The following is a 27,848-nucleotide window of genomic DNA, read 5'->3' as shown; positions in this document are numbered from 1 at the left end:
ACTACTACTACAACTACTACTACTACTACTACTACTACTACTACTACTACTACTAATAATAATAATATTAATAATAATAATAAAAATGACAACAATAACTATAATAATAATGATAATAATAATAATAGTAATAATAATAATAATAATAATAATAATAATAATAATAATAATAATAATAATAATAATAATAATAATAGCAACAATGATAATATTAATAACATTAGCAATCATGATAATAAATACAAAAATAATGTTAATAATAGTAACAATAATAATAATTATTATTATAATAATGATAATAGCAATAATTATAATAGTGATAATAGTAATAACAATAATAATAATAATAATAATAATAATAATAATAATAATAATCAGTAATAATGAAAATAATAATAGTAATGGTAATAGCTCTATTATATTATATTAACAGAGGGTATCCTCTTATTTGAGAGACAGCCTTGGTATATGTATGTATACATGCATCATTAGTCATTGCTGTTATTGTTATGTAGTTATGACACCTTTTCAAAATTCCTGAGTGAATGACGATGATTGGTGTCTCATCACCTGGTATCCTTAAACCAATTACCAGTTGTGATGAAGTATTAAATGATGACATATTAATGTTAGTCATTTGTCAGGGAGCTACAGGATGACAAATTGGAGTGAGTGAATTGAAGATGCTGAGTCATTGAGCTTCATATTCAGTTTCCTTACCAACTAGTGAATCATGCCAGGCTGAGAATGACTTAAGGCTTAGAAGGTTTTAAAAGTTTCAATATGTAAATAATCATTTTTAATAAATAGATATCACAGTCACTGTAACAAACGTTTCTGAAAGTCTTTAAATGAAAAAAAAAATCACATTTGTCACTTACAATCATAATGTTACACTAAGTGTTTTTATTTATTCTATACAAAAATAGTACTTAACAAAAAAATATTTTACACTGTCACTGGGAAAATTCTACTATAAAAGGTCCTGAACACTTTTAAAGCTAGTATTGTAAAACGACAGGAAGATAATTGATTGAGAGGGAGAAATGGCCAAAGTCCTAACTAAGGCGCTAGTAGATATAAACTTTTTGTAAATGATCATGAATACCTTCATTTGTAGTTTCCCATCAACCACTAGAATGGGAAAGACCAAGCTCAAAACTCGAAAGACATTAAAATCTACAGAGATGTTTATCCTTCAAATTATCTATTCCCCTCCCCTGGAAGCACAAAGTCAGCACATATGAGGCTTGATGGCAAGATGTCCTGACTGGTGTTGTGGGAGTGAGTGTGGGTAATGAAGTGTAGTGGAGGGAGTGGCGGCAGCAGGTTGGTTGTCTGAGGAGAGGTACCTGCACCACTGTAGCTGTAGGTGTCCAGGCCAGGGCTCACTGGTAGCTCTGTATGGCCCTCAAGGGTAGACAGAGCAATTTCTTGTTTGACACCATGATTTGTGGTTTCCCTCCCAATTCTTGCTGACTCAGCTAGGGCCTCATTTTCTAGTGTGTGCAATGTGGGAATGGCATCTGTGTCTCCTAAGTGGTGTCCAGCAGGCACCATCACCATTGCCTCCGAGTTCTGCGACAGACTGAACGGCTCCACCACCACTGGACCACTCTGACCTCCCTGGCTGTAGGTGGTTGAAGTGGACAGAGGAATAGCTTGGAGATCACCAGCAGACACCAATGATACAGTCTGAAAGTACTCTCTTGAGGAAATTGAAATGTTGATGGAATAAGCTGAATAATTTGTGAATCCCCAACGGTGATGAGGTGGCTCTGCTCAGAGTTTGAGTTTTCACCCATTAGTATGATGCTTTCCTGTGCTGGGAGAGGTATGTCAGATTTCCCTGATGCATCTGGCTGAATCACTGGTGAGAGGGAACAAGTGCTGACAGGCACAAAGTCAAATTCCTCATTCTCTGAAAATTCTTTTGAAACAGTAATTTCCTGTCCAGTAACAGGATCACTTATATTAATATCAAAATCTTCAGACCTCTTCAGCTTTTTTACAGCCCTGGACTTCATGATTTCTTTATGAGCTGATGATGAATGCCGCTTTAGATGGGATAGCCTCTTGTAGGTAGTCCCACAGTGGCACTTGTATGGTCGGTCATCAGAGTGTGTGCGACTGTGCCGTGCTAAAGAAGACTTGTTCTTAAAGCTTTTGTTACATTCGTTGCACTTGTAATTACGTTCCTCAGAGTGCACAAAATTATAATGATCCTTGAGAGTGGCGAGGGCTTGGAAAGAATTACCACAGATTTCACACATAAAGTTGCGACTTTCCGAATGCAGTTCCATGTGTCTCTTAAGGGTGTGGTTGCGTTTGGTGGTGTAGTCACAGTGAGGGCAGTGCCAGGTGATGCCCACCTTGTGTGTCAGTCTGCTGTGTGTGGAGAGTAAGTGTCTTGTGGGTAACTTCAAACCACAGTATTCACAGGCATAGGCATAGTTTTGCTTCATGTCATATGCATGGTCCTTCTGCAGATTGTTGGTTAGAAGAGTGTGCTCATGCACTATGCTGTTCATGTGTTTCCGAAGACCACGCTTGTGACTGAACTGTTTGTTGCACAGCCGACACTCGAGCTTCACTCCTGGAAAGAAAAGATCACTGATAAATTTCTTATTAAATGAATAACAGCAACAGCATAAACTGCATTTATGTTAGTGAGAGAGAGAGAGAGAGAGAGAGAGAGAGAGAGAGAGAGAGAGAGAGAGAGAGAGAGAGAGAGAGAGAGAGAGAGAGAGAGAGAGAGAGAGAGAGAGAGAGAGAGAGAGAGAGAGAGAGAGAGAGAGAGAGAGAGAGAGAAATATTCTATTCAGTATGTACATAATTTTAAAAACAGTGAAAAGGTGCACTGGAAACAATGCAGACCATTCTAATGATACTCAATGCCATATATTAAGAGTACTCTATCAGTCAATTTGTGTGCATCAATCTGTATCATGTTTCATTATCCAACACAAAATCATTAAAAACTTTGCTTGACATAGAAATAAATCTAAAAGATCAACAGTAAAATACATTATCAAATACTACATATAAAGATCAAAACAACCAAAGACTAGAATATAATTGAAGCACTATACATAGAAAGGAAGTAACACACCACACAAAAGGCATGAAATGAAATTGATATCTGGTAACCTTCAAACATGTGTGACTCTAATCTTTCATGCTATCTTGCTAATTCTTTTTTCAAATAAAGCATAAAACAATTATGATTTAAACATGTACTTTGTTTCCTAATGCTACTTTTCAAACATTTTCTGATTAAAATTAAGGTTTAATATTTGAGTACTTCTAGTGCCTCCACTTTCAAGCTGCCTCATACATTTGTGCCCTTTTTCTCATTAGACATTTTTTTTTTATGCAAGAGGGAGAACTGCCAAGGGAAAAAAAAGTAAAATAAAAATAAATAAATAAATAAATAAATAAATAAATAAATAAATAAAAAATAAATAAATAAATATAAAAAAAAGCCCACTATAATTGCAGTCTCCATATAAGATTTAAAAGAATTAGTCAAAAGAGTGGGACAAATGTCTTGACACCACCCTCTTAAAAGAAGTCAAGTCAAAGGAAGATGGAAATACAGAATCAGGTAGGGAGCTCCAGAGTTTACCAGTGAAAGGTATGAATGAATGAGAACACTGATTAATTCTTGTATTAGAGGGTCGGACAGAATAGGGACAAGAGGAAGAAGAAAGCTGTGTGCAGCATGGGCACAGGAGGAGGGGAGGCATGCAGTTAGCAATATCAATAGAGCAGTTAGCACATACATGATATATCACCTCCACTAATGCCACTATCATCACTGTCACCACCTTCTACTAGACTATTATCACCAACATTATATACATCATAAAAATCACTATCACCTTCTACATCCCTACATTTCTAACATAATCTGGATTATCATCATCATAAAAGCAATAATGAGATTCACAAAAATCATGTTGCAAAGAAACATCACACACAAAATTTATACCAAGATCTCCATTCACTCCCTCTGATGTCCACGGACAGGACTAGCCTGATGAGAATGATAGCCAGACAAGAATGCACTATTTTCTAGTAGTGTTACACCACACAAAGACATACTGTAAATCTGATCCTATACACAAGAAATTGTTAACATCAGAGGGCAATCCACTGCAAAAGTGTGTGAAAAAGGCCTGTGTAGTCAAGCTTTGTTGGCCAAGTGATTGGCTGCTGGATAAGTAAGGCTGTCCACTAATTAGCTGCTGGGTTAGGATGGTCTGATGTGAACTCCCTGTCACCCCATCCCTACTCCACTGTCCAGGATCTGACTCCCTTCTCTTGTGCCTGTGCTCACAAGCTGTAGGCACAAGTTGTCAGCTGGAGCAAGGGAACATACATTTTTGTAGGGACTTTCTACCTTACTGCCAGTGGAGTCACATTCTTCATCATTGGACAGAAGATGAAAACAACATTATATGCAATAAACCAAGTTTGGCCAAGGTTGGTGCATGACTCCTTTACTATGCCCAGCACTTCAGTTATCTAATTCATATATTGTTAATTCCAACAACAATCAGTCCTTTTCTTCACAATTATTTCAACTTGCTTATTCATAAATCATGAAATAGTACTGTATAAAACATTCCCAAATGTTTTTTCAGGATTTAGGGAGGAAAGAAGTAATATGAGAAGGTTAATGAACGTGGAAAGGGAGATGAGATATATGAAGGAAGTAATTTTAGTATCATGTTATCGCTTCTCGACCTTTTGGCTAAGATCAAAGTGTAGTGTAACCAAGTATCATGGAAAAACAAGATAAGTTAATAAAAGAAACCAATGAACTAAATGTGAGATTAGAAGAATGTGAAAAAGTAAGAGAAAAATCAGGGGATGAAAGAGAAGATGGAGCAGATAAGAAACAAAATGGTACACTAATGGCTACATGTTGCAATCATGAAGTCTTTAAAGAGCCTACAGAAGAAAACACAGGATGGGGAGGACACAGTGGAAAATGGAATGGGTGAAATCAAATTGGAGGGATTAAGAAATGCCTGCAAAAAAGAACAGGAAGAGGAAAAAGTTAAATTCTCAGAGGTTGTAAAGACAGAGGACAGTGTTATTCAAGGGAGGCACTGGTGTAATGGATAACGTGGTAAGCATGAGATCGAGCAGACGTCTATGCATAGGTTTGAACCCCATCCCATGCCGCTTTGAAGCTATGCCTTTTTGTCAAGTGGTTTAAAGTCACCTAAATGTCACTATGATACCAAGGTTCTAGGTGGTTACATCAAAGATGTGCTTGGGTGGTGATATGCACTCTAATATAGGTATCGCTATAAATAAAATTGCCTGTGTCACTAATGGGCTGAAGCTGAACAGCGCTTCCCACATATACTCCTCAAATATGCCTACAGGTGCTATAGGCAATGACATAAAATAAAAAATAAAATAAATAAATAAAAAAATAAATAAACAAAAATTTAGGAGGACGATTTAGTAGGAACAGAATGGATAAGAGGAAATGTATCTTAATTTTTGGGCTGAAGGAAAAAAAATCTAAAACAAGTTTGTGTGAGAGAGATAATTGCCTAAGAATGTTATTAAGTTAGTTCAAGACAGCACACAGGAGTTGGATCAGAAAGTGGAGGAAGTGACTGGGTTGGGAAGGTTTAGTGAAGGGAGAAAGAGACCAATGAAAGTGAGAATGAGATTGCAAGTGGCAGTGGAAGAGATAATGGCAAGAATAGGGAAACTGGCTGATGATACTGAAATTGATGATATATAGCTAAAATGACATATAAACCTAGAAAAGAGGGAAAAGGAGAGAGTACTAAGAAATGAAGCAAAGGAAAAAACAAGAAAAGGACGGAAATCAAGAAGAAATTCTACTGAAGGGTTCTAGATATGAGACTGAAGAAGTGGTTTCTTCAGAAAAATGAGGAGGTAATGGAAGAGGCAAGAAATTAAGAGTGATTTATACAGATATAGATGGGTTATTGTCCAGTGTGTTGGAGGTTAGAGATTATTTGAAGGAACAAAGGTAAGGAAGAAGGTCCATGTTAGCTTTAAGGAAGAAGGATATAATAGCTGGAGAAGAGAAAGAAAGGAAAAAGGGGGAGGAGGAATGCTAATAATGGCTCTTGATAATATATGTGTAGAGGAAGTGCAATATGGAGATGGCATGGCAGAAGTAATGGGAGTAACAACCAAGACAGAAGAATTGAAAAAAAAGAGAACCATAGTTACATATGTGCCACCTCAGACAAATACTTGGAGAACCGAGGAACATAAGGAAATGTAAGGAGAGGTGATTAAGTGCTTAGATAATATGAGATGGAAAAATACTATTAGTAGGAGATTTAACTGTAAAAGAGTAAACTGAAGAGAGATGGAAGTAATGGGTAATGCTGGATCATGAAGTGAGGAGGTGTTACAGTTAACTATGGTGAATGCACTGGATCAGTGGGTGGACGAATCAACATGGTACAGAGGGGAAGAAGAACCATTGTTGCTTGACCTAGTATTCACAAAGAACATGGAGCCCCATCCCAGCATACATTATCTTAGTCCAATGGGAAGAAGTGCCATGTAACATTAGTATTGGAAATGCAGGAAGAGGATGTAATAAGATACAGAGAGGACTACAAAAAAAGAGATTAAATTATGCAAGAACAAATTTTGAAAAGTTAAGATAATTTTTTGGTGAAATAGAATAGAGGAACATTATGAATGGAAGGACAGCACAGGGAAAATATTAAACATTCCTAGAGAAAAAAAAAAAATGAGTGAAGAAAAATGTACCTATCTACAAAGAAAAGAATACAAGCTTGGTACAATGGCAGATGTATAGAAGTTAAAAGGAAAAAATAAAGCTTGGAAGGAACTCAAGAAGCAGAGAAATGAAAACAACAGACAACAGTAAAAGGATGTAAAAAATTAATATATTAGAGTAAGGAGACAGAAAAAAGAAACTTTGATAAAGATGTGGTGCAAAAAGCAAAGATGAACCAAAGCTTTTCTACAAATATATACGTAAATGGTAAGATGAAGAATAAGGAAACAATAGCAAAAATAATTAAAGGAAGGAAAACACACCAAACAGCAAAGAAAATGAGTGAAATAATGAATGAGAGTTTAAAAAACTGTGTTCACTGAAGAAGAGGAGTTTACAGAACCAAATAGGATGTTGCATTGCCAAGGCTTGCAGGAAATCATAGTGCATAAAGAAGATACTGGAAGACTACTAGAAATTTTGGATGTCAGGAAAGCAATGGGGCCAGATGGTGTATCAGGCTGGACACTAAAGGAATATAAAGATCAGTTGTTAGATCCAATTTGGGAAATGGTTACAATTTCATTAAAAAAATGGAGAGTACCACTGGAATGGAAGAGAGCCAACATAATCCTCATATTCAGAGGAGGAAAGTCAACTGAGCCATTACTTAGCAGACCAGTGTCACTTACAAGTGTTATGGGGAAGATATGTGATATTGTTATCAAGAAAAAATGGGTTAATTATCTGGAAGAAAAACATGTTATATTGAACAGACAATTTGGGTTCAGGACAGGAAGATCAGGTGTGGCAAATTTACTAAGTTTCTCCTCAAGAGTAATAGAAGTACTGGAGAGCAGAGATGGATGGGTAGACATGGTATACCTAGACATAAAAAAGGGTTTTGATAAAGTCCCTCATAGCAGACTACTTTGGAAGTTAGAGAACATAGAAGGACTGAGAGGAATTATGTTAGATTTGATAAGGGATCACTTGAAAGGCAGAGAAATGAGAACTGTGATCAGAGATACATGCTCATCTTGGAGTAAAGTAACAAGTGGAGTGCCAAAAGGGTCAGTGTTAGCCCCCATTATGTTCAAGGTATATGTAAATGGCATACAGTATGGAGTGACCAGTTATACTAATTTGTTTGCTGATGATGCAAAATTACTAAGAGTAATTAAGACCCGAGATGACTTTGTTGCTGCAAGAAGATATAAACAAAATTTGTGAGTGGAGTAAAAAGTGGAAGTTAGAATTCAATGCAAAGAAATGTCACATAATGGAATTAGGAAAGAATAAGAGAATACTGGTAAAGAACTATCTAATGGGATAGGAACAAATAATGAAGACTAAAGAAGAAAAAGATCTAGGAGTGGTTATACAAGAAAATCTGAACCCTCAAAAACACATAAATAAGATATCTGGATCATCGTATAAAATGTTGACTAATATCAGAGTGGCATTTCAGTACTTGGACAAAGATAAGATGAAAAAATTATTACAAGCATGATACATCCAAAGTTGGAATATACAGCTGTGGTGTGGTTGCTAAGCTTGAAAAAAAAATATGAGAAGATTAGAATGGATCCAGAAGATAGCTACAAAAATGCTGCCGGGACTAAAGGACCTAACATATGAAGTAAGGCTGAAGGAAATGGGACTGCCAACTTTACAAGATAGAAGAGAAAGAGGGGACCTAATAACAATGTATAAAATAGTAAATGGCATTGAAAAGATAGACAAGGAAGACGTGATACTGGTGACAGAAGAAGCTGGAAGGACAAGAGGATGTACAAAGAAGATTAGGAAGAGGCAGTGTGTGAAGGATATTGGAAAATACAGTTTTTCACATGGAACGGTGGAAAAAGTGGAATGCACTCAGCGATGAAGTTGTTAAAGCACATAGCTAATGTGCATAGCTTTAAAGAAGAATAAGATAAGTGGAGATATGGAGATGAGACACTATGAGACCTCCTCGAACCCTATACAATACAACTAGGTAAACTAGGTAAATACACACACACACACACACACACACACACACACACACACACATGAAGTCTCAGGCAGAATACTGAAAGAATGTAGGGAAGAACTAGCAAGTCCTATATACAACATCATAAAATGCTCAATAGAAAATGGAACAGTGCCAGTAGAATGGAAAAGAGCTGAGGTGGTTCCCATATATAAGAGCGGAAGGAAAGAAGAACCTTTAAATTACAGACCGGTATCACTAACTAGTGTAATATGCAAGATGTGTGAAAGAATAATAAAGAAACAAATTAATATCAAATAGCCAATTTGGTCTTAGAAATTTATTGAGTTTCTATTCTAGAATAGTTGATAGAGTACAAGAGAGAGAGGGATGGGTTGACTGCATCTATTTGGATTTAAAAAAGGCGTTTGACAAAGTGCCACACGCAAGATTACTGTGGAAGTTAGAGGAGAAGGGTGGCTTAAAAGGAAGCACATTGAGATGGATAGAAAATTATTTGAGGGGAGAGAAATAAGGATGGTAGTTAAAGACATGAAGTCCAAGTGGAGAGCAGTAGAAAGCGGAGTGCCACAGGGCACCAATACTTTTCCTCATTTATATTAACGACATGCCAGAAGGAGTGAACAGCTACATAAATTTGTTTGCGGATGATATGAAACTGTGCAGAGTTATAAAGCAAAAGGAGGATTGTGAAATACTGCAAGAAGACCTAAATAAGATCTGGGAATGGAGTAAGAAGTGGGAAATGGAATTCAATGTGAACAAAAGCCATGTCATGGAAATGGGAAAGAGTGAAAGACGACCTGTGGGAATCTATAAGATGGGAGATGGAGTAGAACTGGAGAAAGTAAAAAAGGAAAAGGACTTAGGAGTGACGATGGAAGAAAACAATCAACCAGTAAGCCATATTGATAGAATTTTTAGAGAAACATATAATTTGCTAAGGAATATTGGAGTAGCATTTCACTACATGGACAAAGAAATTATGAAGAAATTGATAAGTACTATAATAAGACCCAGATTGGAATATGCAGGAGTAGTGTGGACCCCTCATAAAAAGAAACACATAAGGAAATTGGAGAGGCTACAAAAAATGGCTACAAGAATGGTCCCAGAACTTGAAGGGATGACATATGAGGAGAAACTAAAGGAACAAAGAAGGGAGAGAGGAGACCTGATACAAGTCTATAAATTGATCAACGGAATGGACCAAGTGGATAATGAGAAACTGATCCTGAGAGAAGAATATGACATGCGAAGCACAAGATCGCATAGTAAAAAGCTGAGAAAGGGAAGATGTCTGAGAGATATTAAAAAATATAGTTCCCCGCAGAGATGTATTGAGACGTGGAACAGTTTAGATGAAGAAGTAGTGTCTGCAACGAGTGTGCACACTTTTAAAGTAAGATTGGATAAGTGTAGATATGGAGACAGGCCACATGAGCATAAAGCCCAGGCCCTGTAAAACTACAACTAGGTGAATACAACTAGGTAAATACAGAAAAAAAAAAAAAAAAAAAAAAAAAATATATATATATATATATATATATATATATATATATATATATATATATATATATATATATATATATATATATATATATATATATATATATATAATAATAAATAAAATAAAAAAAATAAAAATAAAAATAAATAAATAAATAAATAAATAAATAAACAAATAATAAATAAATAAATAATAAATAAAATAAATAAAGTAAATACAAATCAGGAATCCTAAGAAAGTAACATGAATCCACAATGAATTAGGATAATGCATACCTCGATGTAGCTGCAGGTGGTGACGCAGAAGAGAAGGCCTGTTGAACACCCTGTCACACTTATCACACTTGTACTCGCGGTCCAGAGTGATATTCTGTGGTAGTGTATTGTGTTCATGGCGACAGTGACGTATCAATGCACGCTTAGTTGTGAAAGGCTGGCCACAGATTTCACATTTGTTCTTCTTATGATGCTGTAAAACAAACATACTATATATTAGAGATATTTCACTGTGAATCTTAACCTCTTCTCGGCGGATGATCTAAATATAAACGTTTCGAAAATGGGACTTTTTGTCAGATCATCTATATATAGATGCTTGTTCTTATTTCACTGCACTAAGTTATAGCATTGTCTAATATATAGACGATTCTTTACAAGTGACAAAATTCATAAAATAAATCATAATTTGGCATCTCAATTACACAAACATTGGTCAACATGGTATCTGAAGGCTGGTCACCGCTTGTGCTTTGATGGTGGATGTCTTACGCACATAAGCTAATACTGGAAATTTTTGCATTATTTACACTTTTTTATCATTAGCCTATCATATCAAAGAGAAAGAACTGTACCACATGCCAGCAAATGTTGCCTAAAAATGAACAGGTACAAAACAAGTACGTATGTGAAGAAATACGAAGAAAAGTGGAAGTAAATTACATCCAGGTCACAAGTCCTGCATGTAACTAACTAAAACATTCATACAAGCATACTGTTATATATTATCACCAATCAAACACAAAAAACACTTACATATAGATTTAATTGTTTGTTCATTTTTGTGGCCGAGTCTATATATAGATGCCATTTGTTCAGTATTGTGGCAGAGTCTATATATAGAATCAATTGTTTGTTCAGATATCAATCAGGAGTACCCTTTTGCGGGGTAACTATATATAAATGTATGGATGAAAGTTGGTAGCGTCTATATACAATAATCGCTCGCGTATCCAGATTGCCACTATCCAGAGCTATCACGAAGCATTTTTTTTTTTTTTTTATGTAGGGAAGAGGACCAGCCAAAGAAGAAGAAAAATAAAAAAAATAAATAAAAAAAAAAAATAAATAAAAGCCCACTTGAATGCTGGCTCTGTAAAAAGTGAGAAAGAGTCTGCCAAAATTGGGGAACAAATGCCTTGATACCTCCCTCTTAAAAGAAAACAAGCCGTAGGAAGTCAAAAATACATATGCAGGGAGGGAGTTCCAGAGTTTACCAGTGAAAGGGATGAATGACTGAGAATACTGGTTAACTCTTGCGTTAGAGAGTTGGACAGAATGGGGATGTGAAGAAGAAGAAAGCCTTGTGCAGCGAGGAAACAGTTAGCATGAAAATAGCGATAAAAGATAGAAAGAGATGCAACATTTCGGCAGTGAGAAAGAGGCTGAAGACAGTTAGTGAGAGGAGGGGAGTTGATGAGATGAAAAACTTTTGATTCTACTCTACCTAGTAAAACTGTGTGACTGGAACCCCCCCAAACATGCGAAGAGTATTCCATACACGGGTGGATAAGGCCCTTATATAGAGTAAGCAGTTGGAGGGGTGAGAAAAACCGGTGGAGACGCCTCAGAACACCTAACTTCATAGAAGCTGTTTCAGCAAGAGATGAGATATGAAGTTTCCAGTTAAGATTACAAGTAAAGGACAGACCGAGGATATTCAGTGTGGAAGAGGGAGACAGTTGAGTGTCATTGAAGAAGAGGGGATAGTTGTCTGGAAGGTTGTGTCGAGTTGATAGATGGAGGAATTGAGTTTTTGAGGCATTGAAAACTACTAGATTTTCTCTGCCCCAATCAGAAATCTTAGAAAGATCGGAAGTCAGGCGTTCTGTGGCGTCCCTGCATGATCTGTTGACTTCCTGAAGGGTTGTTCATCTCTGAAAGGATGTGGAAAGATGTAAGGTGGCATCATCAATGTACGAGTGGATAGGGCAAGAAGTTTGGTTAAGAAGGTCATTAATAAATAGAAAGAGAGTGGGTGACAGGGCAGAACCCTGAGGAACTCCACAGTGGCTGTCTACCACAGCAGCAATAGAGCAGTCAGAAAAGAAACTTGAGATAAAGTTGCAGAGAGAAGGATAAAAGCCATAGGAGGACAGTTTTGAAATCAAAGGTTTATGCCAGACTCTATTAAAAGCTTTTGATATGTCTAATGCTACAGCAAAAGTTTCACCGAAATCTCTAAAAAGAGGATGACCAAGACTCAGTAAGGAAAGCCAGAAGATCACCAGTAGAGCGACCTTGACAGAAGCCATACTGGCGATCAGACAGAAGATTGTGAAGTGACAGATGTTTGAGAATCTTCCTATTCAGGATAGATTCAAAAACTTTAGACAAGAAAGAGATTAAAGCTATAGGATGGTAGTTTGGGGGGTTAGAGCGGCCACCCTATTTAGGAACAGGCTGAATGTAGGCAAACTTTCAGCAGGAAGGAAAGGTAAAAGTAGATAGACAAAGTTGGAAGAGTTTGGCCAGGCAAGATGCAAGCAGGATGATAAGCCTTCCAAGGGTTTAGGCCAGCGAGGGCATGAAAAACATCGTTACGAAGAATTTTAATTGTAGACATGAAATAGTCAGAGGGAGGAGGAGAGGGAAGGGCAAGCCCAGAATCGTCCAAGGTGGAGTTGTGAGCAAAGGTTTGAGAGAAGAGTTCAGCTTTAGAGACAGAAGAGATGGCAGTGGTGCCATCAGGATGAAATAAAGGAGGGAAAGATGAAGTAAAGTTATTTGAGATGTTTTTGGTTAGATGCCAGAAGTCTTGAGGGGAGTTTGAGTTTGAAAGATTTTGACATTTTCTACTTATGAAGGAGTGTTTGGCAAGTTGAAGAACAGATTTGGCATGATTCTGGGCAGAGATATAAAGTGTTTGAGATTCAGGAGATTGAAGAAGCATATTCAAACCTGCCATGAGCGTGATCCCTCAATCCTGCTAGGTGGCAGCACTTATTCCCTTGCCCTCCCGCTCCCTCATACCCACTCCGCTCTCACCCGCAGGCAGCTTGAGTAATGGCGACGCTGTTCGGAGAGTTTGTGGCATTCTTTGCCATTCCAGCATGGCTGGAGTGCCTACTGTTTCTGTGCATGGCGACATGTGTTATCAGATTATACATTAAATGTGATTTCATGCATTGTTTTCTTAGCAATTTGGGTATGTACATGTTTTTCTCAATTTATAAGGGGTCGGGAGAGGAAATTCCGCTTATCCGGATATTTCGCATATCTGGCAGTGGCTTAGCAGCTATAATCCGGATATGCAGACGATTATTGTATAGACTATTTTTCATTTGGTACTTTGCTCATCTGCCCTGCTGCCAGGAAGGGGTTAATATTACAAAAAAAAACTTATCACTATCTATTTGTAATCTACAAACTCAACCATGGATGTGAAAAACAGCACTTTAGTGTGAAATTCAATAAACTCAAAAGATTGAAATATACAATAGTACTTCCTCTCATACCCTTAAATGGTCATCATATTGTTGGCGGCGCTTGAAGCTTGCTGAACAAATATTACAGTGAAACTTGGTAGCCTTGTGGTGGTCAGCCATATGTAGGTTGAAGGTTTCTTTTCCCTTGATGAAAGCTCCACACTTCTGACATACTTCCTGTTGAAAAAATAAAGGAGAATGGCATGAATGGTTTAAAACAGATTTTTCCTTTCAAAGAAGTCACTGTAGATACACAATATACAATGAAATATAAAAGTATATGATGGATTGCTGATGGTTTTCCTTGTTAACAGGCAAGAATATACATGAATGGAAACACCATTAACCTCAAAGTATGAATATTTTCACCTGAAAAGTTCTCCATTTCTTGAGTCTTTTCTTGATGGTAATGAAGTCAAACAAATAATATAGGATTGACAAAATTACCTCATCATCAACTGCATGAACTTTGAAGTGGTAGTACAGTGAGGAACGCTTCAGAAAAGTTCTGCTGCATTTGTTGCAAGGGTAAGACTTGGAAACCAGGTCAAAGTTGTGCTCTTCCTTCATATGTGCCTTCAACTTCTTATGGCTGCAAAAACTCTGAGAACACTTGCTGCAAATGTTTCTCTTGTGTCCTTCCATGTGTGTTGAGAAAGTCACCTGTTACAAGAAGAGGCAAATTTTACATGCAAAAGTTATTTATAAATCTACTCATAATATTCCCATAAGCATGTTGCTATCAATTTTCAAAAACATTGGTTTAACCTTTTTTTTTTTTTTTCTTAGTAGTGTAATCAACTAGTATTCTTCACTTTTACTTTGTTAATGCTGATTTTTTTTCCTTCCTAATAAAAAAAAAGCATGAGTATAGTTAACTCTTGATTAACGTGAGTTTGAATAATGCTATTTTGATTTAATGGAACTTGATATTTAAGCATATATGATTAAATAACATGATTTTTGATTTAACGTGCATTAACTGTACTCAATGACATCACATGCACCCACACTGCTTCACGGGAGAACCGCACAGAGACACTCTCAACCAGATTCTTAAACATCACCTTTTTCAGCTGAAAGACACACTCAGGGAAAAATTGATACTCTTAAAAATTAACACTGCCTTCCCACAGCTCAGTAAGACAATGGTCAAGCAGGATTTACCTTTACCACAAAGGTGAACCAAGACCCAAGTCTTCATTATTACCTTTGCTTAAATTTTGCCTAAATACTTATTATCATGAACTTTTTCAGAACTAATCTATTTTATAAACATACAAATACATAGCCTACTTTACAAAAATAGTTATTGAAACCAAAGCCAGGAAGGGACATCACCACTGCCAGCTTCAATCACTGCATTTCCATCTCCCAAGTTTTCTATCAGAATTCTACTTACTTAACTTATGATCAGTTGTATATCTTTATAGTTTGATGAGTAAATATTTATGTAGACAGCTGGTGGATTGTCCTCTTTCCATAGCCTGCACAGTTGAAGTAGATGGCAATTCTCTCCTGTGTTAAGACCACTATACAGCCATCTGTGCTTTTATTTAGAAGCACTTTTCCTGGTTCACTAAGTCTATTTGTACATCAAACTCTGCAGCAGTAATAAGGCTGGTTCTCTTCATAAAATTTTCCACATTGCCTGAGGTGGAATGGTGAGGCAGTGTGGTCTGGACTGTGTGACTCAATTAACTGATGTGATGATAAACAAACACTGTTACCAACCACCACCAGATTACACTTATGGTTTATTTCCTTAAATGCATTAACAATAAATGTATAAAAATGGGATAATATTCCTGGCATATAAAATCATATGACAAATCACGTTGAATTAATAATTGTCTAATTTCCTGGACAAGAAAGATGTGCAGGTGAGAACATGCTTTTATTGTTTCTCTGACCTAGTGATATATTAATATTTTTTTAAGGTCTGAGTAACAAAATCCACAAAAAGATAGACTTTCCCAGCGGCCAGAAACATAACCCTCCACCTATTACTACTGTTTTCTATAGAAAAATTGTACTTGAATAACTTGCTTTTGAATAACACAATGTCTCCAGGAACGTAACCCTCACGTTAATCGGGAGTTGACTGTACCACATATCTAATTCAAGCAAATCCAAAGAAAGTTATAGTACATGTCTCCAGCTATTTGGAAAGTAATGTATTCTTCAACAAACCTTATGAACAAATTTTGCAGGGCAGATGGGGCAGGAGAGGTGACCTTCGCATTGTCGTTGATGAACCAGAAATAATAAGACGTCTGGCAGCTCCTTTTTACAGTTCCTGCAGCTCACAGGTAGCATATTGGAAGACTGTGCATTCCCTTTATCCTGTGCCTTGTTAGCTTCCTTCAGACAATCAGACTTTTCTCTGACATCTAGCCCCAAGTGCTCATTGCTGCCTTCAGTATTGTTCTTTTCAATATCTAAATCAACAAGTCTGTCATTAGAGGACATGCTTGCCTCAAAATTGCAATCCTGCTTGTCCTTTCCTTTAATATTATTAGAAATTTCTTTCAAGGTCATATTATGAAATGATTCCTTATTTATATCCAAGTTCTCCACAGCATCACTTTCATCCAATTCAAAAGCATTTGTTTCTTCAACAAATCTACCTTCTTCTTTCAAGGATGAAGTCTTGCTGTGTTTGGCAGGCTTAAGTCTCTTGTTTTCTGAACGAACTCTTTTCTGTCTCTGTTTATGCTGTGCTTTGCTAGGCTTTTTTTGATTTCTATCCCATGCATGGCTGTGATCCCTGCTGGACACAATCCCTTGGGGCTGCTGAGGGTCAGTGACTGATTCCTCTAGGCCAATGATGGAAGTATCAATTTTTGCATTTTGTACACTATTTGAGGTGCTGCTCAAGTCCACTGGAGTCTTGTCATGTTCGAGGTCTCCCACCATCTCACTATTCCTCTCATTACATCCAAAATCACTACCAGAGTAAGATGCTTCTAAAGTCTTTTCCAAACTCTCTTGATCACTTTTCTTGGTAATACTCTCAATTTTATATCCAATTTTTTCATAATTATCCCTCTCTAAATAGGGCAGCAAATATGAGTTTTCTTCAGAATATATGTTGTCTCTATCACTTATGGGATGGAAATGTGATAAATTCAGTGAGCTACAACTATTTTCATTAAGAGCATTACCCTTATCACAAGAAACAAATTTGCTCTCACTGCGATCATGTTTTCCACCGATTATTTTCAAATGTAACAAAGGTTCTCCGGAGCCATAATCCTGGGAGTCATGTCCACTTTGGTCTTCTAACACACTTAAATCTCTGTCATGATCCTGTGAATCAAGAATAGTTCTTAATTCGGACACTTCTTGGCCGCCTTCACAGAACTCCCTTGATGTAATTAGAGTCAACTGTTGTTCATTGTGAGTCAGCAGAGGCACTGCTGTGTGTTCATCAGCATGGCCCAGAAGTCTGTCTTGCTCACACACATGCAATACTTCACTGTACTTTCCTAGGCTCTCCAAGCAGGCACGTTCTTGATTCTCATTGCTTCCATCATCTTTCAGTTCACTATGCAAGCTGTACAATGTCCTACCATCCAATAAATGTTTTTGAGATTCACTTGCCATCTGGATAAGAATTCCATCTTCCTTTCTGTGAATGACAGAGTTATCCTTAAGGCAGCAGTTACTTTGAGAATTCTGACCAGTATCTATGCTGATCCTGAGATCAGAAGTGACATTTTTTCTGGTATCAACATCTTTGCATGATCTGGAGTCCTTATGTGATAGTTCATCATCCTTTACATCTGTTTCTGAAAGGGTACTTTCTAAGCAATCTGTGTCAGACAGGTGATGTAATATATTGAATGAAATATTCTCTCCAATGGTATGCTTTAGATGGGAGACTTGAGGATGCACCTGGGACTGTGGGACCTCATGATTGAGACACAAGTCTTCATCTATTTCCTGTCCTTCATTTACACCACTTGGATGCTGTTCAAACTCACTTTCTGACTCTTGACTTACTTCTTCCTGTATTGAGCATTGACTACCTCCATCCTGGTAAAAGTATTTTTCTGTTTCAGACAGGGCTTGTTTGTCTTTCAGAGGAATTGAATTCTCTAACTGGTGATTAACTGTCACCTTCAGAAGATTGATGGCTGTCTGCTTTTCTCCCACCGGAAGTTTTTGCAGAGTTGCTAACAATCCATTCAACTGAAAAGTAAAGACTATATTAATTAAATTGGCATTAAAAAATGGATAAATGGATGGCATGACTGATTCATTTAAAATAAAATGAAGTAAATAGTAAGTGATCAGAAGTGCTTTCTCATGAGGAATATGGATATCTTTAACAAAAAAGGTTTCTTTAAGCTAAAGTGCTGCGTATAAGTTCCTGGGAAATAAGTAATTGAATCATATACAATATAAACTACTACTACTATCAATAATAATAATAATAATAATAATAATAATAATAATAATAATAATAACAATACTAATACTACTACTACTAATAATTATTATTATAATTTTAATAATAATAGCAATGATTTCTTCTTATGTAAGAAGGGAAAGCTGGGGAAGGGCAATAAATAAATAAATAGATAGATAAATATATATATATATATATATATATATATATATATATATATATATATATATATATATATATATATATATATATATATATATATATATACATAGCCCACTAAGTTGCCAGTCCCTTTGCAGGCCCAAGGGTATATAAAAAAAAAAAAAAAAGAAGAAGAAATGTTAGGGAGTTCCAGAGTTTACCACAGAAAGGTATGTATGATTAAGAGTACTGGTTTACATATTTTGCATTAGAGAATTGGATAGAGTAGGGGTGAGAGGAAGAAGGAAGCCTTGTAGAGTGAGGCTGCAGGAGGAAGAGAGACATGCAATTAGCAAGATCAGAAGAGCAATTAACATGAAAATAACAGAAGACAGATGATAATAACAAAAAAAAAAACAATGATGATAATCAGTGGTCTAGAGTGACTGTGACCATAACAGAAATGACAAGTATCCTCAATAAAATATGAATTTATACCGTACTGTTAGAAAGAAAAATAAATGAAATAAATAAATAAATAAATAAATATAAGATAAAAAAATTAGCAGATAAAAATAAGAAAAGAAAGATATATGAAAGCATCTCCCTGCTGTCACCAATTTGCTGTAGTAAGTATCTTGCAGAATATAACAATTTTGAAAAAATGAAATGAACAGTGATACAAGTTGGTACACTGAAGCATAAAATAAGCAACTTTTCTCAAAACCCTGTAACAGTCAAAGTCAACATAACTTACACATTCTTCAGTATTGTGCACCAAAGAGTGGGCTGCTAAATTTTCAAAAATATGTGTAGTCTCATGCAATGAAATGCATATATGATTGCCTTCTTATTCAAGATTTCAGTATTTTGAGTATACTTCAAATCTCTTTATCAGTCAACAGATTCTTATTATAATGTTCTTTGCAAATTTTAAAATTTAGAGCCAAGTATGAGTCCCACATAAAACGAGGGAGATGGGTGTCTCAATGCTCAAACCTTGCTCAAATAGGTATGCGATATAAGCCAAAGGGAAAAGATCTTGCTCTTCTGGTGTGTGGTGTCAGTGTGATCTCAGATATTTGTAATATAAAGAGGTACTTATTTATTATATACACTAGAGCAGTGGTTTCCAGTTTGTGGTATGTGTAACATGAGTGGAACAGGAAGGCATTCCAGATGGTACATGAGCACTTTTGAAATCATATGTGATTTTTTAATTACATTAAATTCATTCACTTCTCAGAGAAATTATTATTGTCTCACACAAGATAATCTGGCATCAATCTGCTGGTGGAGAAAAAAAAACCAGATGCATCCCTTGTATTAAATTGAGTTGTGTTCCTTGTTGTTAGTTAATTTATATATTCTATTTGTGAATAAACTGATATTCCCTGGAACAGAGTTTTTTCTCGAATCAGGTGGTACATGTGGACTGTACAGGACCTCCAAGCGGTACTCACTCAGGAAAAGTCAGAGAGTTGTGGAAAGTATATGTAAAGATGAGAATAAAACTTATCTAAGAATCCCTATCTACAGTCTGATATCATGAACTCTGAAAAAAAAAAAAAAAAAAATTCCATGGTAGCCACACTTCCATTCATGGCATAGGGATAACATATAGATAAAACAATTAATTATTAATTTCTTATTTTACAGGACAAATAGAAAAATATACAAAAAAATTTAACCTAACAAGATCCCATTCTATGACAAAGCCCAACACTTTACAGGTTAAATGGATGTGCTTGGGTGTGTTTGAGATAAGACAATGAAATGCCTCATTATCACAAGTCCAAGTAGTTTTAAAGTGGTTTGATTTTCATGAATCTTGTAAGTGTCAAAGCTTCAGTGTCAAATATAGCTGGGTGCAATGATTAAAAAATTTATTATGATAATTGATAAATGGATAATAATAACCTTACCGACGATAGCTGATCATAATTCATATCATATAACAAATTTATCACCTAATAATCAATTATTGACAAACTGACAAATCCAAAAATTTTGGTCCTAGCAGTAATGGTATCCTAAGTTAAAAGTTCATAAATCCAAATTTCATTCTTTATCTTTATCATAGAAAACTTAGAAAATTTTTCAAATTTAATGCTAATATATCCTGTCTCTTCACAAATGAAAACATGGTTTTAGTGAAAAAGCTACATTTGATTTTGAAAGTTTCAAACTTAACATAACATAACATAAATAATAGGATAACAAAGGGCCACCAGGGCCCATCTAGGTTATTCTGTATCAGTCGCACAGCGACCTCGTCATCAGTACTTAAAGATACACTTACAAGTACACAATACATTATATACTAATTCTAAATATTTGGCCCATTAACAGGGGTAAGTCCTGCAGCGAAATCCTCTACAATTTGTGGTCCCCATACATGGGGATCATGTCTTGTTTAACTATAGTAAATTTCTTATAAAAACTATCATGCAGCGCTATACATAATTATAAATCTAATAAATTTAAGTGCTTATCTAATGTTTTTAAACATTGTCAAACTAGCGCTATTTACAACCGTCTCTGGCAATGCATTCCAGAAGTCTACCACCCTATGACTAAAGAAATATTTTCTTATATCTAACCTGCAGCCTTGCTTTCTAATCTTCCTGCCATGATTTCTAGTCCTACTTCCCTCCTCTAAGCTAAAGAAAGATCTCACATCTATGTAGTTTGTATCTGAGAACATTTTAAATAACTCTATCATATCCCCTCTTATACATCTCCTCTCAAATGAAAACATGTTTAATGCCTTTAATCTATCTCTATACTCCAGGCGCTTCAAAGCTGGTATCATCCTAGTTGCTCTTCTCTGAACTGCTTCTAACATGTTGATATCCTGCCTATAGTGGGGTGACCAGGCCTGTATGCAATACTCTAAATGGGGCCTAACATAGGAATTATATAAGCTACTTCCTTACTTTTATAACTAACATTTCTATTTATAAAACCCAGGATCCTATTTGCCCTATTTCTTGCTTCTAAACATTGCTTTGAAAGTTTCATAGTCCTGTCTATCACAACTCCTAAATCCTTTCCTTCCTCTACTGCCTCTAGCCAACATCCCTCCATCTCATAGTTAAAGTTTGTGTTGTCTTTACCTAAATGCATAACCTGACACTTTTTAGAATTAAACTCCATCTGCCACCTGTCTGCCCATGCTATCAGCCTGTCCAGGTCTCGTTGTATTCTGTAATTGTCCTTTTCACCCTGTACTGCACATGCTATCTTAGTATCATCTGCAAACTTTGATACTTTGCTACTAATTCCTATATCTAAATCGTTAATGTACACCAAGAAAAGAAGAGGTCCTAGCACTGATCCTTGGGGTACCCCACTAACCACTTCCTTCCACTCAGACATTGCCCCATTTAATACTACTCTCTGTTTCCTATCAGAAAGCCATTCACTAATCCAATCAACTAACCTACCCCCTATCCCATGTAGTCTCAATTTGTACACTAACTTCAACATTCACATGTTCCAAAGCAGTAATTACTGATTATTGCTAATTTGAAACCAATATTATTAACAGTACTGATAAATGGATAACACATGAAAGAAAAATGGACAGTTGATAACCCAATATGGATTTACTTTACCTGCTATAAGATCCCAATCACAACCAAATGCCTTATTTCACAGTGCACTAGGAGAGAGGCCCGAGTAAAATAATAAATTGCATGAAACTACAATTTGCTGCTTCTAATGTTTAGCAAAAACTCAAAACTCACAGCTGTATCTGTTATTATTTTTTCAGTCTGGCACCAGGACTCAATGCTCTGCCAATCTGAACCACAAGGATTCCAGTGTTATCATTATTTTTTCTCAATCAATTACTCTGCAATGTATGTCAGATTATGACCTCACCAGAAATATGCCAAGTCATGACCAGTGGTGATCACATTCTTAAAATGTTTCCACGTCTCACTAGCTATACCAGCTTGAAGTGGAAGTTATTAGGATTAACAATGATAGTAATGATTTTAGTAAGAGATGAACAAGGACTATGTATCACCATTCTGGAATGATACACCTATAATAGCCCAACTAATCATCTTTGGACCATGAAAACAGATGTAATGAGAGTACACAGGGTTTCAAAATACGGGACCAGGTTGCACTACATGCTAACGGCAGCTACATGTTCATCACTTCCTCTTTGGTGACCAAAACTACGCCATTTGTAGAACCAAGTCATCATGAACCAACTGTGGACTTCACCTGTGACCTGAAGTCATTGAATTCGGTAGGTTGCCCGTGAGAGAGGTTGGCCATCACGGGAGTTTGTTGGGAAGTACAGTGTTGTTGTCGACCATTGTTGTCAGATCAGATCAGATGTCGGTCGGGTGGATAGCCTCTTGCAACGGCCCCCTTTCTAGTTGCATTAATTAATCGGCTGAGTTTTGGTTTTCTTCTTTTTCAAAATTTATATTGTACACTTTCACTTTGTTTATCAATCAGTTGAGCTTTAATTTTCTCTTTTTTTCTTTTCCAAAATTCATACTTTTCATTTTTCACTTCTTTGTCTATTTCGGGGTTAAATAACAGTTCAGCAAACCAATTGGCCCTGTATGATGGGAGAAAAGTTTACTTTTATTCCTGATGCTTTGATGAAATAGACAAAATAGTATGAAATGGTCCAAATTTTCATTTTCTGCGTTACAACCAAAGAGGTTGAGAAGATGGCATGACGTCACAAAAGTGAAGCTAACGCGCCATTGGTCCGCTACTGCCCCTAACCCCCTTACACCCAAAACATTACGGTGACACCAGCCACCCATTGAAAATGTGTCCATTTTTCGAGGCCACTTACCATACAGACTTATTTGTGCAAGAAGGGAAAGTGGCCAAGAGCAACAACAACAACAAAAAAGGCCCACTTGGATTGCCAGTTCCCATGAAGTAAAAAAAAAAAAAAAAAAAGCAGTAGTGTGACCCCAGCATTAATGCTTTTTTCTTTACTATAACGTCCCCGACGGTCGTAGGAAGGCCGTCGGCAGAAGCAATGACGTAATTTTAACGGCCTTTGGCCTGTCGTAAGATGTCGTGAGTCAAGTTGTGCGTTAACGCGGCGATATCGTAAGATGTCCTTGTTGTCACCAGGGTCTCTCTTTGAGAGACCCTGGTTGTCACAGAACGTCGTAGAAGCATTACGACAATCGAGGGCTGCATTCGACTGTCGGGAAGAGAGTCACGACAAGCAAAGCAATTTCATCGGGCGTAAGATGATGTGCGATGATGTTATAGAGAGATACGATGTCGTACGTGCTACTAACGACATCGTTCGAAATCGAACGAGTCAAAAATCGTTAAAATACTGAGTTACAACTAGCCTTTGAACATATGTTTGGCAGTAACGCACGAAAATGTTCTTGTTAGAATCGCCGTGACCAGTGTGACAGCTCGTCGCCAGTAAGAAGAAGAAAAAAAAAAAAATAGCCTCAGTTTACTCACCGAAGACGATGGGACAAAGGAAGGGTATGATGGACATGGTGTCCCATTGTCGTCACAAGATCTCTTTGGGACATCCTTAGACATCACAGGCCCATTGAACATGAGTAAGGAGGGGCCGCCTGTGACACCATCCACCTTCACACTCCCACGAAGGTGGACGTCCTTCGTTTTGTGTGCCCTTCTTGCACTGAAATGCTCCCAATCGGTACGACGTCGGAGGCGTTTTAGTAAAAACAAAATGTAGTGTGACCCCAGTAAAAGAAAAGCTGTAGTGTGACCCCAACATAAAAGTGTGATCACTACTTGTCACGACTTGGCATATTTCTGGTGAGGTCTTAATTTGACATGCATTGATTGAAGAAAAATACTAAAGATAACACTGGAATCCTTGTGGTTCAGCTTGACAGGGCACTGAGTCCTGCCACACTAAAAAATAATAACAGATATAGCTGTGAGTTTTGAGTTTTTGCTAAACATTAGAATTGGCAAATTGTAGTTTCATGCAATTCATTATTTTACTCGGGCCTCTCTTCTAGTGCACTGTGAAATAAGGCATTTGGTTGTGATTGGGATCTTATAGCAGGTAAAGTAAATTCATATTGGGTTATCAACTGTCCATTTTTTTTTTCATGTGTTATCGATTTATCAGTATTGTTAATACTATTGGTTTCAAATTAGCAATAATCAGTAATTACTGCTTTGGAACATGAGAATGTTGAAGTTTTAAACTTTCAAATCAAATGTAGCTTTTTCACTAAAACCATGTTTTCATTTGTGAAGAGACATATTAGCATTAAATTTGAAGAATTTTTAAAGTTTTCTACGATAAAGATAAAGAATGAAATTTGGATTTATGAATTTTTAACTTAGGATACCATTACTGCAAGGACCAAAATTTTTGGATTTGTCAGTTTGTCAGTAATTGGTTATTAGGTGATGAATCTATTATTTATTATCAATTATGATCAGTTATCGTCGGTAATCTATCAATAATCATAATAATTTTTTTAATAAGTATTACACCCAGCTATGCTCTCTTTCTCTCTCTCTCTCTCTCTCTCTCTCTCTCTCTCTCTCTCTCTCTAGTGATATTAATTACACTGTGTGTGTGTGTGTGTGTGTGTGTGTGTGTGTGTGTGTGTGTGTGTGTGTGTGTGTGTGTGTGTGTGTGTGTGTGTGTGTGTGTGTGTGTGTGTGTGTGTGTGTGTGTTTTGCCTTGTTTTTCATTGTTTAGATGATGATGCTGTGTTTATTCACTGAGTTGTATATTACAGGGTTTGAGCGGGGCTCATAGTGACCTGTCTCCATATTTAATTTTATCTAGCTTTTCCTTAAATTTGTGCACACTTTCTGCTGTTACAATCTCATCATTCAAGCTGTTCCAGATATCCATCGCTCTATGTTAAAAAATAAACTTTTTACCGTTTCTCAGACACTGACGATTTTTTTTTTTTTTTTTTTATCTTAGAGTGTCCTCTTGTCCGTCTATCTCCATCTTCACTCAGTAATACTAGGTCTTGTCTATCGATGTTTTCCATACGGTTCACTATCTTGTATATATCGTTGTTGGATTTCCTCTCTCCTGTCTATCCTTCAAAGTTGACAGTTCCATTACCTTTAGCCCATCTTCATATGGAAGGTCCTTTATTTCTGGCACCATCTTTGTGGCTATTCTTTGGATTCTTTCTAATGTCCTGATATTCTTTTGCATGTGTGGTGACTACACCACTGCTGCATATTCAAGTCTATGCCTTATCATTGTGGTTATGATAATTTTCATCATACTCTTGTCCATGTAGTTAAATGCCATCCTAATATTTGATAGCGTCTCGTATATTGAAGCAAATAACCCATATATGTGTCTTTCTGGAATCAGGGTGTCTTGTACAATCACTCCTAGGTCATTCTCTTCGTTCTTTTTCTCCCATTTTGTACTCCCACACAGATCTTCTATTACTTTTACCCATTGGGGTCACTACTATAGTCTGACCATTTTATGAAGATCGTTTAGGCGTTGGCTTTTTCGGGGATTTCCCGGCCTACGGCGCTGCCAAACTTTATGCTGGGTAAATTAAGGGATTAGAGCTTGTGTCAATGAGGACCTTCCTTCTCACACACTACCTCTCTCTCTCTCTCTCTCTCTCTCTCTCTCTCTCTCTCTCTCTCTCTCTCACCACACAGAATTTACATTTCATGCAAATATATTTCTATCAGAGATAGAAAAAATAGTAAATTACTAAAATTTGAGAAAAGAATCTACCTGTCAGTCATTCAAGCTGCCTCTCTCTCCCTCCCTCTCTCTCTCTCTCTCTCTCTCTCTCTCTCTCTCTCTCTCTCTCTCTCTCTCTCATCCTAGGTGGTAGCGGGAGAGGAAGTGACCCATGTATTAACACGGTCACTTTGACCTGTGACCTCACTCGGTCACCCAGAGGGATGTGACAACGCTCGGAGGAAATGTGTCAAGTTTTGTTGTGTTTGCAAAAAAACAATGCAAAATATATTAAAGAATAAACACAAATTAATCTAACTTGCCTCTTTAGAGCATCACAATGTATATGTACTACAACACCATTCATTTAGTAAATATTAAGTACCTGACTTAAGATGCAATTGGTACAAGTACAAGTGTGACAACGCCGCAGGCAGGGAAATCCCCGAAAAAGCCAACGCCTAAACGATCTTCATAAAATTGTCAGACTATACTACTACTACTACTACTACTACTACTACTACTACTACTACTACTACTACTACTACTACTACTACTACTACAACTACTACCTACTACCATTCTTTGAGTGAGGATAGGTAGTGTCAGGTCACGACACGTTACGTCAGCAGGTTCCCACGCCTGTCCCCTCTTGCATATATTCTGACCTGCTCTGTTTGATGAGGTGACGTGGGGCAAGGCTTACCCACCAGTTGCATAGCTCTATCGGGGCGAAGTGATGGACCCGAACATTGATTTATCCTTTCACGCCACCCTCGTGCAACATCTTGCTATTTGCTTTTCTTATGAGTACTGACATAATTTTTGTAGTTTTCCTTATCGTATCGCTGAATATGTGTTCCTGAAATACGTGTATGTCTCTCGTTACCCCATCTTTTTTAAACTATATCCTTAAGTTCTAATAAATCTGTTTCTGAGAGTGTAATTCTCCACCCTCAGACGTTTACGAGTGACGAGCCTCTGCAACGCAAAGGCTTAACTCATGCCCTGAACTCCATTGTTTCATATAAAAGTTGCAGATTTTCTTACATTGTATACAGTACAATACAAAATAATTTACATTGGATACAGTACAATACAAAATCATAACTTGACAGTACTGAAGCAAATGCCTTTCTTGTGGCAGGATGAGTTTGTGCAGCTGTGTGGCATTGAGGAGTGCCGGGAGAAGAATGTCGGGTGTGTGTGAGCCTCTTTACATCAACATTCGAGCGTCATACTACTGCCAGTGCCGGCCATGCAGGGTACAGACTCGTGTCAGAAAGTTCAAGCGTGAAGGTGAGGCCTCCCTGAACTGTCAATGTCACTCTACGGTCTGTCTTCTTAAACTTGTCAGTCCTTCACCTCTTCATTTAGCAGCATCCTAAAGAAGTTAGTGTGGTATTCAAGGGTACTTTTGTTATTGTTGGCATACATGAACATGCATTTTGTCTCACGAGTATTACTAAGATCAGCGATTTACGGATAGGTTGTTATTTATGATTAAGTATAATTTCATCTTGCCATATGCATTTGTTATGAGTAGTGATATAATTTTTGAAATTTCCTCAACGTATTGTTGAATATGAGTTCCTGGAATGCGAGTAAATCTATCCTTAAGTTGTAATAAATCT

The 27,848-nt window shown here is 36.8% G+C and overlaps 1 protein-coding gene across 1 annotated transcript; it reads right to left on the bottom strand.

Annotated features, from left to right (window-relative positions):
• Nucleotides 1-784: 784 nt before the first annotated feature.
• LOC123517595 lies at nucleotides 785-22,912 on the bottom strand. The gene is given in 7 exon segments (XM_045277857.1): nucleotides 785-1,703; nucleotides 1,706-2,596; nucleotides 10,545-10,737; nucleotides 14,003-14,149; nucleotides 14,420-14,635; nucleotides 16,166-18,169; nucleotides 22,773-22,912. Coding segments are annotated over 7 exon segments (4,005 nt in total). The 5' UTR covers nucleotides 22,827-22,912; the 3' UTR covers nucleotides 785-1,203.
• Nucleotides 22,913-27,848: the final 4,936 nt, after the last annotated feature.

The sequence above is a fragment of the Portunus trituberculatus genome, chromosome 42 (genome assembly GCF_017591435.1).
Source record: "Portunus trituberculatus isolate SZX2019 chromosome 42, ASM1759143v1, whole genome shotgun sequence".
NCBI lineage: Eukaryota > Metazoa > Arthropoda > Malacostraca > Decapoda > Portunidae > Portunus > Portunus trituberculatus.
Note: the sequence above shows the minus strand (reverse complement) of the source record. Positions and strands in the feature narration are given on the sequence as shown.